At 37.8% G+C, this 14,878-nt stretch overlaps 2 protein-coding genes across 2 annotated transcripts; one reads left to right on the forward strand and one right to left on the reverse strand.

Annotated features, from left to right (window-relative positions):
- The first annotated feature begins 217 nt into the window (after positions 1–217).
- eps8l3b (EPS8 signaling adaptor L3b) lies at positions 218–9,241 on the forward strand. Its single transcript, XM_063911354.1, has 18 exons — positions 218–438; positions 1,199–1,310; positions 1,462–1,577; positions 1,857–1,921; positions 2,012–2,170; positions 2,761–2,910; positions 3,426–3,511; positions 3,622–3,749; positions 4,423–4,538; positions 4,680–4,818; positions 4,968–5,038; positions 5,184–5,258; positions 5,794–5,939; positions 6,708–6,939; positions 7,545–7,661; positions 7,736–7,827; positions 7,927–8,059; positions 8,421–9,241. Exons 2-18 carry the CDS (start codon positions 1,273–1,275, stop codon positions 8,460–8,462), a joined length of 1,905 nt encoding a protein of 634 aa, XP_063767424.1. The 5' UTR covers positions 218–438; positions 1,199–1,272; the 3' UTR covers positions 8,463–9,241.
- On the reverse strand, positions 8,898–12,748 carry LOC134883263 (glutathione S-transferase Mu 4-like). The gene is made up of 8 exons (XM_063911596.1): positions 12,526–12,748; positions 11,305–11,380; positions 11,132–11,196; positions 10,957–11,038; positions 10,440–10,537; positions 10,258–10,353; positions 9,844–9,954; positions 8,898–9,315 (listed from the first exon to the last, which is right to left on the reverse strand). Exons 1-8 carry the CDS (start codon positions 12,559–12,561, stop codon positions 9,220–9,222), a joined length of 660 nt encoding a protein of 219 aa, XP_063767666.1. The 5' UTR covers positions 12,562–12,748; the 3' UTR covers positions 8,898–9,219.
- Positions 12,749–14,878: the final 2,130 nt, after the last annotated feature.

Consider the following 14,878-nt stretch of genomic DNA (forward strand, 5'->3'; position numbering starts at 1 on the left):
TTTTCTTTCTATCAACACTGAGTTTAACCTTTGCTTGTATTGTGTCAGTGTTGTTGGGTGGGAATGTTGAACATACTTACCGTCACCATTTTTATAGCCGTAATAGATTACGCACAAGTTAGATAATTATATAACAGCATTTTCTGGATCGCTGAAGACCTTTGATTGCTCTGTATGAGATACTGAGAAGCATTTTCAAACCTTTGGACTCATAATGAGCCGACTGGCTCAAATACAAATCCTTAAAATGACAAATCCTGCCAAGCCTCTGCATCCGTCACTGCTGTCAGGTAGCTGCACTTTGATCCTCGTTCGTTTGAGCAGGAAATCAAGGAACATTTCATGGTAGTCTGTGTGGGGAGCAGATGTTTTCTGCTTGGTATAAAATCTATTTAAAGGAAGAGAAAGATGAAAACCGAGCAGAGCTGACACTGACAGGTAATGAATACTTTATGTAAAAGATTATAAGGGGTTTAAATGAAGGGTTGTTTTTGAATAAATCTTGACAGTTGGGATTACATCCTGTTTAGAAATGGAAATGTGTTAGCGCTTCCATAAAGTAGGTTGTTGATGTAAAACTCGTCTTGTAGCCTTCATTTAATCTAGGAGGTTATAGTGTTTTAATTATTGTACATTTGTGGTGTTTTTCATCTAAATTGGAGCAGGTTTTTTTTCTGTCTCAGTTTTTAAACGGCACTCTGTTTATCTATAATTTATTATAGATAAACAAGTCAGGAGGTGAGGATTAATAATTACTGAGTTTTAATTTTAACCATGATTTTTAACTAATAACGAATGGGGTTTTTCCTCTTAGTGAATGATCAAAGTTTACTTTTAAAAGTTATGTAACAAGTGACCGTCACAAGATAACTGGAAATGTTTTAATGTCGTGTAATTTGAATCATGGCAACATGCCTCTTAAATTTTCTTACACTATGAGATAAGGAAACCTGAAAGACAGAACATATAGGACTGTAGCTCTAAAACACCCGAGTGTGCTGTTTTTTTTTAATAGTTTGTCAATTCAACTTTTAATTTGTAAAATAATGTGTTATTTTGTCCTTCAGAAGTAAACAAATGTAAATGAAACAAGTGGGTAAACAATCCCTTTTTAAGTCATGTGTGTATTTGCAACCATCTGCTGTTTTTTGTGACTTGTTCTCTGTCAGATAAACAGCAGAAATATCTTCTCTTACAGGGTGGAGAGGCTCTAAGTATTTACTGCCAATCTGAGAGTTTGACTCTTCCAGAGAGAGGCAGACGTAGTTCACAATGTTTGGAAACACCGGACCGTTCTCATATTCCCCCGGGTTAGTATATTTAATTTCACTTTCAGGTTCATTTGGGATTCATTTGGTTAAGCTTTCAAACACAGATTAGATTCTTTACGACGCTACTGATCTGCTGAAACTGCAGCTCATGGTTTATCTTCATATCTCTGTTGCTTTTATCTCACCTCAGGGGTTTCTCCCAGGAGGACTTCCCTCAGCAGAGGCAAGCTTTCCAACAAGATGACCTGAGGGGTGCTCCACTGCAGAGAAACCACATGTCCAGGCCCAGTGGAAAATCCATATACAGTATGCTCAGACATAAACAAGCCTCCTTTTTGTTTGTCTCAAATAAATATTTAATTGTTTTCACGATGGACATCACATATCAAAGTGATTTTTTGTGATGTACAAAAAGCCTACAAGTTTTCATGATTGCTTGAAAATGAACCTTTTAACGTGTACTCCCCTCCTCCTCACATTTTATATAACAGTTTACTGCTATATTTATTAGCTTGAAACCCCATTATGAAATGCTCAATTTGCATTAGGGGGTCTGACATTTATGAAAACTATTTTTTACATCAGAGCAGAGAAAGGAGTACTCTGATTCGCTGAACAGACATCCTGACAACTTTCACGTCAGACTGGAGGTAAGCAGGTGCCAGACAATACATCAGCATGCAGACACGTTACGCCATTTATCTCTCCTCCTCCATGACCTGTCCCTTCTGTCTCCACAGCACCTGTTCACCTGCGAACTGGACGGCCAGGATGTGAAGACGATGAACGACTGCTTGGCCAAGCTGAAGAGGCTGGACGGGAAAGGTCGCCTGTGGCCTCAGGAGATGATCATGGAGGTTCAGGATGGATATCTAGTGCTCAGCGACATTGAGACCAAGGTGGGTGACTTCACACTTTATATACAGTTGGATTTTATACAGCACAAAGTAAAGCATTTGGCCAAAAATATGTGGACACCACAACATTCCCCCTTTAATGTGTGTCCCCTGTTAAACACTTTTCAAGTGTTTTATACTTTGTAGATGCTTAAGTACTATGTTTATTGTGTATCAGGAGGAAAGTGAATAAAGGGAACGATCTTTATGAAGCAAAAACATATGTTAAAGGTCTCTCATCAGTTTAGTTAGTGCTGCATTTGATCAAATTAAGTGCTTTTGAATCCCTTTTCTTCAGAAGTAAGTGAGGAAAGTGACAAAAAAGTATTGTGGGGTCATATGTAGTCAAATCTAAATAGTTGAGATGTGTTGTGTTGCATATTTTAAACTAAATTTTAACATTTTAATAATTCGTTTTTAGCCAAGTAAGGGCCTTTTTAGCCTTGAGCTGGAGTCATTTGTCTGTTCCTTTATCATTTTGAAATTGGAAAGTCATAGCTTTATCATTGGTCTCTTTGTTAATTCTTTCATTATTGATTATTAATAATAATTAATTCACCAAAACGTTTGTCCTGTTGAATCTGATTCCTCAGGCAGAGCTGGAGACGCTGCCTCTGGGCTGCATCGTGCAAACTAAAGCAGTGCTGGACAGCTGCACCTACAACTCCTTGCTGACAGTGACTGTACAAGGACGAAACAAACGCAACCGCCAGGTCTTCATTTTCCAGTGTGAGGAGACTGGGGTGAGTCCTGTTTCACCTGAACCCTCAAAGTGATCTCTCAACCGTAACTTAACTTGTAAATATTTTACAATTACTGATTTTTGCTGGTGTCATTGGAGTTTATTTAAGCATGGTTGGTCTTCTAGCACTTAAAAGTTTGTGAATATGAGGTAAAAATCGTCAGAAGGACTTAGAACATATACATACGTATACATGATTCATGGAAATTCCTTTAATGAATATATTTTGTGCAATAAGAAATAATTAAATTATTTTAATTAGCTCTTCAACTCCATCTGTGTAATCGTCTCTGAGTTTCTGTGAAACCTTTCATTATAAAAATGTCTAGTGTTGTCACAGTAATGAATCACACCTTGTCTTAAACTATGACATGTTGGGCACTATAACTTGGCCTGGAAAGCCCTTCATTTTAATATTTTATAAGGTGTGGGAACCATGATTATTGATGTTTCATAACAAGCGTGATTGCTGGTGTCACATAGGAGTTTGATCAAGGGGTTGCTCTGTTTTACCAGGCGGAGCAGGTCAAGAGTGATTTGGATAACGTGGTGAAAAGAGGAGGTGATGTTGTGGAGCCGCGCAGAGAGATACCTGACATCAGGTACAATGTCACATGACATGAATACAATCCAGAGGGAGATCAAACCAAATGAATAAGAAAGTAATTGAACAGTCAAATATAATATTGTTATTGGTTGTTGACATTCTCAGGAGAAATCTTGAAAATATAATCGGGCAACATGTCCCAGGGCGGCAGGCAGGGCCTCGTCCTGTGCAGCGAGAGAGAACCCCACCACCACTGGACCACCAACCCCCACAGTGGAGGGACAGAGAGCCAGGTACAGCCTTATCTAATCCACTGAAAGTATAGGAAAAGATTGTAATCTTTAAAGATAAACTCCCATTCATCTACAGGTTACACATCGCAAAGGTTTTACTAAAGTGCATGTCATACAAACATGCAGCCCAAAGTGCTGCACACGAACATTAAATACATAAAATAATGCAAGGCCATTTCAATGCAATTATGAAAAGTAATGAATTAAGGTCATGACAAAAAAAGCAAAGTAGAAGAAAATAAATAAATAACATTAAAAAAAACAATGATTTGAGATTAAAAATGAAGCCTAACATTACTCTAAAATAAAAGGCCACATTATAAACATTTGTCTTCAATTGTCTTGTCGAAATACAGAGAAAGCACACCATCTTCACATCCAAGGGGATTGAGTTTAACACTTCAGGGTTATAAAAACAGAAGGCCTTCTCACCGGCACTTTTATTGGACACTTAGACCGATTAACTTTATTGTCCATCTGAGTGGAAATGTTTCCTTGGCTTCTTCAAGTTAAGCAAGCGTAAATACAATACACAACCGGAAAGCACCGTACAAATATGTAATACCTAATTGCAAATGGACAGGTAAAGATAATAAAAGAGAGCACTTTTTTACCGTTTATACTGTGTCATGATGGTATTTGTCTCTTAACTATTCATGTTGTTGTCTTGTAGACGATATGCTGCCTCCAAGATCCTACACACCACAGGAACTGATGATGCACCATCCTGGTCCTCATCAACTACAGATAAGAGAGCTCACAGAGCAAACGGACACAGAGAGGACCATAGTCAGTTATATAACTACTTAAATTAACTACTATCAATACACTAATGCACTACTATTGGTCTACATCATTGATAAATGATCATAAATGTTGTCTAATTGTCTGGAAAAACATTGTGTCATGTATGTGGGTTCCTTTTCCCAGGACATTTTGAACCACATTATAAATGATTTGGAGATCTTCATGGGAAAAGTGTCTGCTGCAGTAAATGCACCTTCTTTACTGCAAGGGGAGAAGAGCAAGAAGAAAAAAGGCCCATTTAAGAAGAAATCTAACAAAAATGGTTTGTATACCTAATTTGAATCCCTAGTTTATGTTTCCAATTTGCAGATATGATGACAGAAGTAATTACTGGAGAAGTGGCTTACTACAGCTGCTGACATGCTGATAATACGTTAAAAATAATATGGTTTTTCTCTGCAACTGCACCAGATGCTAGTCTGCCAAGCTGGGAGGAATACATCTCCTATCTTCAGAAAATCAAATATGGATTCAATCTGCTGGTAAGCACTTTGTCAAAGCTGTCAATGTTTCCACAGATTATTCTTTGGTCTGAGTTGTTTGGGAAAGATTTTGGGTGAATGCTTTAACATGTTGACAGTGTGTTTGCAGCAGGAAGCAGGGTGACTGAATTTCTTTTTGTTTCAGGGCCAGCTGGACGGGACTCTGAGCAGCCCAACGGCTCCTGACTTCGTCCACATCTTTTTCAACATTTTAAGCTCGGTGAGCTCTTTCAAAATTGTTTCACTGGAAGAATCTCAAACCACCAACTATTTACAGGGATTAAAAACAGTAATCAGCCAAGACCAGAAACATATGACACATACTGTATAACACATAAAAAAAAACATTAATTGCTGCAACTATTAGTCAAGTAATAGGTTATTCAAGGGACAGGAAAATAATTGCCAAGTTTTTTGAAAATTGATTAACCGTTAAAGCCGTTTTTCATAAAAAATGACAGAAAATGCTATTCTCAGCGTCTCAGATATGGAGATTTTGTGCTGTTTTATATTATATATTAAAGTGAATATCATTGACATTGACTGCCTCTTGTCATATCCTTCTATTCTTCAGCTTTCAGTTGTTTTTATATTTTTATTACCATGTTTGTTTCTTCCCAAAATAAGTAAAAAGACTAACCACTGCCTTGCACCAGAGACACCATTCAAGATTTTCAGATGTGATGCTTTCACTGTCCATCTTATTTGTATTCACTTCAACAGTTCATACTCACTTCCTTCTTAATTTCCCACAGATACTGCCTGAGTATCGTGCCGACCTTCCTCTCACTGTGCTCTCCCCACTGCTGACGGACGCGGCCCTGCGGCTGCTCAGCGAGGTGGTGGACCCAGAGGAGGATCGGCTGTGGAAGTCTCTTGGAGACTGCTGGAACTACCCCAGGTGGGGCGGCCCTCACACACTCTCATAAGTCTTTTTATTGGACCTGTTTCCTTTTCATATATAGCTCACTGATTGTAAGTGTCACCTGCCCTCACACGCCCTGACCTTGGGCGTAGCTTTTGCTGATATGTACAGGCCAGAGTTATTGATGCATTCATGCCCTATTGAAAACGTGGAAGACAGAACGGTTTTAAAACTATCGCAGATTTCAGTTGAAAGATAATTCATTCAACTTCAGGCCTAACTTTTGGCAGGATATACATTGAAGGACATATTTATTAAATGCATTCATTTGCTAATGCTTTTTTGACGTGTTTTTTAAAGTGTATATACACGTATATATACAAACAAGTTAATGGTGAAGGTGCATTATAGATCAGATAAACAAATACAGTTATTTATTTGTTTACCTTTGTGTAACACAGATGTTCTTCCGTTTCCAGACTTTATGCTAAGCTAACCATCCTGTGGTTATTGCTTCATATTTACAGTGCAGACACAAGTAGTATCCTAAAGGGTCACAACTATTCAGTTACAAACTTTTCATGTACTGGGTCTTATTAGAAAGTGAAAACATTTTATGATTCAAAATGACACGTGATTTTTCTTGTTTTTGGCATGCTTGACTGTCAATCACTCACAGATGTGTCTGATAAAGTTCACTAGAAACTATGATTAATACCGTTAATTTAAATCACAAAAGCATTGGATCCTTTGTTTGTGTTTCAAACCTGGCTGACGGGTTCCTTTCCTCCTGTCCCCTCGCAGGTCGAGTTTTCCAAACGAAGATGTCCCAGTTTACATCCCAGAGTTCTACGATGGCTGGCAGCCGTCTCCCCCGTCCCGCAGGCCCTCCACCCTCCCTCCAATGAGCAGGACCAACAGTCAGCGCTTCCCCCCCAACTCCCCTCGTGAGCCCCCTCTGTACATGCGGGTCATATATGACTTCCTGGCCAGGAAAAACCGAGAGCTGAGCGTCATGAATGGTGAAGAAGTTCAGGTGAGATGAAAAACTTGAACTAGGAATTAAGAAATACAGTATTATGATTGTGTTTTCAATCACCGTGCAAATATTGTCGATACAAATACTAGGGAAAATGTTTTATACGAGGCATATTTGGAGTAGATTACTGTATTGTGATACAGTTGTGAAGTACTTAAATATTTGTCTTTAGAATAGTAATACCAGTGTAGAAATCCAATCCAATAACACTTAAAAGTAACTCAAATAAAAGTACTACTTTTGGGCAATGGCTGATTTCAGAATGATAATTATTATATAAATTATTATAATTATAAACCTAAACAGTGGGTGGTATTCATGTGTGAATGGTGCTATCTATAAAAGCTATAATTCATTGTTTATAATGCAACTATAAGCTGATAAGAGCGAGTTAAAATTCAGGAACAGGCATTGACATTGAAAGATAAGCCAATATCCAGGCATAATACCCTGTTCAAAACCTCACATATGTACTTCTATACGACTCCGGACACAGCCTTGTTTGTATGTACTTTTTTATCAAGCTCTTGTGCATTCCCTGTCATTACTGGCAGTATCAGCAACCATGTGTTTGAGATGTTTGGTTCTTCTGGCTTTTACAGGTGGTTAAGAAAGAAAAGCAGTGGTGGCTTGTTCGTAACTCGCGGCAGGAGGAAGGCTACGTTCCTCAGAATGTTCTGGAGCCAGTAAACAGTGGCCAGCAAGCTCAAGACCAACCGGTGAGCTAAGCTTTATTAAGTAGGCACTTAACTATGAATTACACATATTTTAATCCTTTTGTTTTCCCTCACAGTGGGGCTCTCCCGGCGGTCCGGTGACTCTGGACATGGCCTCCACACCTGCAGAGGTCAAAGCCTGGCTGGATTACAAAGGTTTCTCCAGAATGTGAGTGAAGTAACTCAGCAGGACAGGGAAGCTATAGCATGTCTGTAAATAACAATTATGATGCACTAGAAAGTCATATATATGTCTTTCCATGTGCAGAACTGTGACCAGCCTTGGGGTGCTGTCTGGCAAAATCCTCCTGGGGTTGAGCAAGGATAACATTAGGACGGTGTGTCCTGAGGAAGGAGGAAAGGTGTTCTTCCAGCTCCAGGCCGTTAAGTCAGCCATTGCAGTAAGTAATGCGTCATGTGCTACACACACTCAATGCTTTAACATACTATTAATATTTCAATAATAGTAAATGCAGTTTGTTTAAAGTGAGGCAGACGTTTTAAAATACCATTTGGATAAAAATATTACGAAGGATTGCGTTATGGGACGGTGAAGAGGAAGATCATGGTAGCTCACATACATATTGTGCTATAGAAGAAGTACATACTGGTAACATTGACTGTCGTGTGATCCAGAGTAGACATTTGGCTTGAGAGTACGTCAGTGTGCAGTCTGCTGGTAGTAGGCAAACTTAAAAGCTTAGCAGGCATATAAAGTATGCAGTATGTGATATCATAAATGACTCATCCTGTTTCCTACAGCTCGCCAGTGAACCATCAAGCCCGTACAATGGCCGCTACTAACAACCTGCTTCACTTCAGTTTGATTTCTCATGAATTTCTTTTAAATTATCAAAAGGAATTACTGTCCAATTCATCTTTTTGTCATAATTTATTTACCTCTGCAATTCAGTTATGTGAGGAAAAGCACCTTTACTGAATTAAACGTCTATATACCTTATCACCAGCAGCAGTAATTGTGAGTTAAATAAGATTTTACCATAGTTATTTCAAATACATTTTGCATAGGTTTTCTGACTGTTATTTACCCCAAACGTCTGTATGTAGACATTTGGTCAATCCAAAACGGTTTTCCTCTTAATATTTACTGTTAACAAATCAGATCTTCTTTTCTTCTCCTGCGTTAACTTATACCTTATATTTAGTTTTGATTGTTAAATGTCATGTATTGTACAGAAAGTGATGTTGAAATTGAGCCACAAACAAAAAGAAACCAAGTGAGTGCAAGATTTATTTTAATCCACCAAAGTATTTCTCTTTCAAATGTAAATTAAGTGCTTACTCAAAGTGCTTTCATTATATTAATATCAATGCACAATTGTATTTGTTTTTACACAACTCAGATTCAACTTTAAATGTTTTGGAACGGGAATGTGATCGTTTGGGAAACTGTAAGATGTGATCAAAGGACCTGAAAGTTGCTAATTAAAAAATAACGTACTAAAAACAATGTTTCCACTGGTCCTGAATTTACGAGTTATTGTCAATTGCACTTGTGAACGTTGTTCCTTTCATTGTTACGGTGTGACGGAATTGTGCTTCACTCTTTCTTGTTTCCCCACTTGGCCATCTTGTTGTTGACCGGAGTCTTCATGAATCTGTCCGATTTCATGTAGGCAGCGATCTTCTCCAGAGCCTATGATTTCATATGAAGTCATTAAAAATAATAACTTTGCAAAACCAGACCAGGAACAACTTCACATTTACATTATTCAGTAGGGTACTTTAAACTCTTTGAATAGTAGTTATTAGCTACTCTTCCTAAATAAAAATAGATAACATTTCTTTATATAATATGATGCAGTACTTTACTAGTGATATACCCAGTTTAAAAATGGTTTCTACATTGACAAACAAAAGCAATACATTGGTATTACATAAAAAGAGAATATAATATTATACAATAATAATATACTTTGAGGAGAGCCATTCTGCACATTGAGTACTTTTACTTTTGATACTCTTAAGTACATTTTGCTGATTATACTGAGTACTTCTACTTCAGAAGCATTTTGTTTTCATTTTCTAAGTACTTGTTCCACCTGTGATTATTGACCTACCATCACAGAGAAAGACAAAATGTGCAGGACTCTGTTTTTGCTGAATGCAACTTTCAGTGGTTAGTGAAGGATGTGTGTTTTTTTTATCAGTTTAGCGTTCTCACCTCAAAACGGTCTAGAAGATCTTTGAGGTTCTTGAAGTCATCCAGGCACGTAGGATGGAACATCCTGTGCTGATCCAACAGCTCGTACATGATGAAGTCCACAAAAGTGATCTGTTGTAAATAAAAGTTGTATTAACAAACATGTTTGAAGCGAAAGTACAGGTACAAACTAAGCAGCAAAGGTAAGGGCAGATCAGTGAAGCCTATGCATAAAGTAGACAAAAATAGATCATCAATTGGCCTGCAGAAAGGAGTGATCTCCATAAATGTCGTTCTCCTCACCAGATTAATGTTTACACAAAAGGCTGGTAGACAAAACAAGATTGGTCTCTTTTCCCCTATTCATAAAAACTCATCAATAACAATAATAATTGAGGTGTAGTAATACAGTTTTAAATGACATATCTGACAAACCTTGTCACCAGCGAACCACTTCCTGTCTCCCAAGAACCCTGAGAAGTTCTTCAGTGCGTCTGGCAGCCCCTTAAGGTACCCTGCCTTTATATTGTCCTGATGGCAGAGGGGATGTTGCCATTAGTGAAGACTCAAAGCAAGTGCCAAATTCAGTGTTACTAAAATGTTAATGCTGTACTTACAAAGTCAGCATAGCACAGCCTCACAAAGCCATTTCTGAAGTCCATAGACTGGTTCTCCATGATGTCCACACGGACCTTTTCGTCCTCTGTCTCTCCACCTGAAATCAGATCAGATTTAATGAGACACTTGAGGAAGAAAAGTGAGATACTGACACATGCATATCACTGTGTGGTTCCTTGTTTTGACATAGCAGAACATGAGTTGTCCTAAAAATGGTAGAGGAAGATGAATAAAAAATACATTTGTTCAAGGTATTGGAGGACACCCTCCTTCTGAGCCATAAACCAACCTACATTTTCACAGGTTATTGTACCCTGAGTCAGACAGAATCGCATATTAAGATTTAGGATTATATGGAATCAATTCTAATGCTATCAGTGTCATTTATCTAAAGCCATTACATTGTCAAATGAACATTTACTTCATAATAGGTTAAAACAAAATACTTTTTTAATGCTTCTGAAAAAGGCTCTTTGAACCAAATATTAAAATGTGGAACAAATAAAAAATACTTACACAAATTGTGCTTTCGAGCAATGTATCTCATGATAGCATTGCTCTGCACTATCTTTCTGTCTCCATCCTCCAAGTAGGGTAGCTATGGTGGATGTGAAAATGCCAATTATTATATAATTTTTATACATTTCCAGCTGTACACTTTCATTAATAATTACAGGTTGAACTGACTTACATTGGGAAAGTCCATCCCGAGTTTGGCTTTTTCATCAATCCAGCAGCTCTTGTCAAAGTTGGGAGCTGTGTGTGAGAAATGCAGGTGAGATAAATAGGCAGGTATGTAGTGGATACTTGCAACACTTGGGTGAGTATAAAAACAGCTATGCATCTGTTAAAATCTGCTGTTACCTTCACCACAGACGTAAAACTTGTCCTCATACTTGGTGCCAGTGTACTCCAGAAGGAGGCGAGCAGGCTGGGCGAGCTAGATTAGTGTTCAAAAGCAAGAGATTGAATGACATATTGTGTTTTTCCCAGGCTTGTTTAAATCAAGATTTCAGTTGATTTTATCTGCCAAAAACAACATGGCTGTGTGAGCTCCTTCTGACTGTCTGGTTTTGGCCACATAAATAAGCACTTTTGGGATACCAGGGGCTGAATACGTGTTCAGATTGTTTGCTTACTTACTTCATAAAAGTATGTCAATTGTCTGCTAAATGCACACCAATAAAATACCTTTACACAATAGAATGGCTTCGGCACTGATATACTGTAGTCCACCGAGGGAGAGTTTATTTCACCATTTTTTGACAAGCAACTGAAAGATATAAAAAATGCATTGTATTTGAAGTTTTTGTATTAAAATTATTATCTGCAATGTAGTACAACTCTTAGATTAAATTAAAATACTATATTTGGGTAGGCTACCTCAGCATTTGACTAAATGTAGGCTACCTCGTTACTTTACACAACTGAATATGGGTTATGTATGGCTCTGGTGGCTTGTCTGTGATATCATATTATTCATTGATTTGTAGAAACATACGGAAGTAGGACTTGTTTGATGCAGCTCCAACTGAAGTCTAGTTAAACATTGATTTGACATTTTAATTGCTTTAAGAATATAAACAATATGACTCCGTGTGCACCTAACGGCTATCCGTTTGAAATGCCATGATTGTGCAGATTCTGCAAGTAGCTAACTATTAGCATACGTGGTAATTAAAAAAATTAAAAAATAATTCAAACATCAACAATTAGACATTTAGTTTCACTGGTGACATTGCTCATCCTGAAAAAACTGCTCGAATTGTATCAACACTTGATAGTTAACCTTTATTCTGATTTAACAACGATAACGTTTCAGTATGTTTAATGATTTTATATAACTGTCAAGGCTAATGTTTAGAACACATGCACACGGAGCCGCGATATTAAATCTCCATTACTTAACACGTATTTCTTTCTTATATGCTTATAAAACACACTGGCGTTATGTAGCACAATTGTAATATCAATATTGAGTAGGATTAAAAGAGTTTGACGTGTTTGTTAACCCGGAGTCTGGCGAAAACTAACAACGCTGCAAACCGGATAGCGCTAATATACAAAGAAGACGTCTTAACTCACCCCACGAATATCCCAGTAAGCCAGTTTCATCGTCATTTTAACTCACTTTCCGAAACCAAAATGTAGCAGGTTACGACTATCTGGTGCTTGCAGGAATGGGAGGGTTGCTGGGTTGAGTTGAGCTGGTGTCTTTTTGTTGCAGTCGGTGGGCGGGGTGAACCGGGAGCCTAGACAACTGGTTCTTTTGTTTGCACAAATACATTTCCATGCTGTGTGAATATGAATACGCTTGTCATACGCTTCATCTATCAATGTGACATATACAAATGAAGGTTATTGGTTTAATGTATTGTGTATGTAAACCTGTTTTACCCGAACCCATGCTGAATCATGCTGAGATGCAAGTCCAGACTTTTCCATTAAACCATATGGAAAGCTGTAATTGAATGGTGTGTGTGTGTGTGTGTGTGTGTGTGTGTGTGTGTGTGTGTGTGTGTGTGTGTGTGTGTGTGTGTGTGTGTGTGTGTGTGTGTGTGTGTGTGTGCGTGTGCAGGGATACAAGTATAAGCATTTTATGGAGGCCTGCTCACACAAAATAATCTTAAAAATGATTTTGCAATAATATGTAACCCCACAAAAGAAAGAAGGACGAAAGTTCATTTGACTATTTAGTAAAATTCTAGCTTTCTCACATAACACAATCTTCTTTAGTAACTTTCTTCAGCTGTCTGTCTTCTTGCTAGCTCACTTTTTATACCTTACACATATTGTAACTATCGCGATAGATCCAAGAATTACACGGTTGAAAGCTTTTTTAGGATTTATGTTCAGCTTGTGTAGTCTGAAATATGAAAAAAAACAGAGACAATTAAGTCTACGGTAGGAAATGTTTCTAATTAATGATTGACCGGACTTATTGGTTAAGCAATGCCATACACAAAAAGTCATAGGCTACAATAGCAGTTACTTGCCCGTGTGTGAGGTAGGACCCTATTCTTTACAGCCAGACCAACTGTTATATTTAATTAATAGAGGTTTTTAATCAGTCTGAATGTGGTGTTAAATGCCTGCTCACTTTGACCCACATTGGAGAGAAATGACCTTGATCAGCACACAATGCAACACTTGTTTCACTTCTGCGTATACTCACTGGTTCACATGTCCACTGTCCAACTGTCTTTAAATTCATAAATTTCGCAAATCTTACGCTGTAGGAACCCTGATACTATGACATTTTTTGATGTTACTTTATTTAACATTTTTATGACATAATAACCTATTAAATAAAATTAAAAAAGCCTAAAATATAACACACTTTACTTTGACTTTTTATGATAAACTACTGTTTTGATTTGTATGACTTTTCATTATGGCGAAGGCAAGGCAAGGCAAGGCAAGGCAAGGCAAGGCAAGGCAAGGCAAGTCAAGGCAAGGCAAGGCAAGTTTATTTATATAGCACCTTCCAACACAAGGCAATTCAAAGTGCTTTACAAAAATGAAAGACATTAAGAGCATGTAGAAGTAGTGCAGCATAAACACATTATAGAAAGGCATTTAAAAACAGTCATTTAAGAGCAAAGATAATAAAATAAACACAACAGGTATAAAATACATGAATAAAAGTTACAATGCAGAATAAAAGTTAAAGTGCAATGTTAGATAAGAACACTTCAATTAAAAGCAGCGGCAAAAAAAAATGTTTTCAGCCTGGATTTAAAAGTAGTAAGAGTAGCAGCGGACCTGCAGGGTTCTGGGAGTTTGTTCCAGATATTTGGAGCATAATAACTGAACGCTGCTTCTCTATGTTTAGTTCTAATTCTGGGGACAGAAAGCTGACCCGTCCCAGAAGACCTGAGAGTTCTGGATGGTTCATCCAGGAGTTCACAAATGTATTTTGGGCCTAAACCATTCAATACTTTATAAACCAGCAGCAGAATTTTGAAATCAATTATTTGACAGACAGGAAGCCAGTGTAAAGACTTCAGAACTGGAGTGATGTGATCCACTCTCTTAGTGTTAGTGAGGACTCGAGCTGCAGCGTTCTGAATCAGCTGCAGCTTTCTAATGGATTTCTTAGTGAGACCTGCAAAGACACCGTTACAGTAGTCCAGTCTACTGAAGATAAAAGCATGGACAAGTTTTTCTAGATCCTGCTGTGACATTAGACCTTTAATCCTAGATATGTTCTTCAGGTGATAGTAGGCGGACTTAGTTATTGTTTTAATGTGACTGTTGAAATTCAGGTCAGAATCCATGACTAGACCTAGATTTATGGCATTTAACATTGCTGACTGAAGCTCAGCACTGACTTTTTGTCGTTCCTCCTTTGTTCCAAAAACAATTACCTCAGTTTTGTCTTTGTTTAATTGGAGAAAGTCATGACTCTTCCAGTCATTGATTTGTTCAATGCACT

This window comes from Eleginops maclovinus, chromosome 1, assembly GCF_036324505.1.
Source record: "Eleginops maclovinus isolate JMC-PN-2008 ecotype Puerto Natales chromosome 1, JC_Emac_rtc_rv5, whole genome shotgun sequence".
NCBI lineage: Eukaryota > Metazoa > Chordata > Actinopteri > Perciformes > Eleginopidae > Eleginops > Eleginops maclovinus.

Bases quoted from the DNA above. Each gene is read 5' to 3' on its own strand.
- LOC134883263 (XM_063911596.1), bottom strand. From the start codon at position 12,561: ATGACGATGAAACTGGCTTACTGGGATATTCGTGGG. The intron at 10,354-10,439 runs GTAAGTACAGCA...CTCTGCCATCAG, and splicing joins GGCTGTGCTATGCTGACTTT to GACAATATAAAGGCAGGGTA. The intron at 9,316-9,843 runs GTGAGAACGCTA...ATGAAATCATAG, and splicing joins ATCTTCTAGACCGTTTTGAG to GCTCTGGAGAAGATCGCTGC.
- eps8l3b (XM_063911354.1), top strand. From the start codon at position 1,273: ATGTTTGGAAACACCGGACCGTTCTCATATTCCCCCGG. The intron at 1,578-1,856 runs GTATGCTCAGAC...TTTTTACATCAG, and splicing joins CAGTGGAAAATCCATATACA to AGCAGAGAAAGGAGTACTCT. The intron at 5,039-5,183 runs GTAAGCACTTTG...TTTTTGTTTCAG, and splicing joins AATATGGATTCAATCTGCTG to GGCCAGCTGGACGGGACTCT.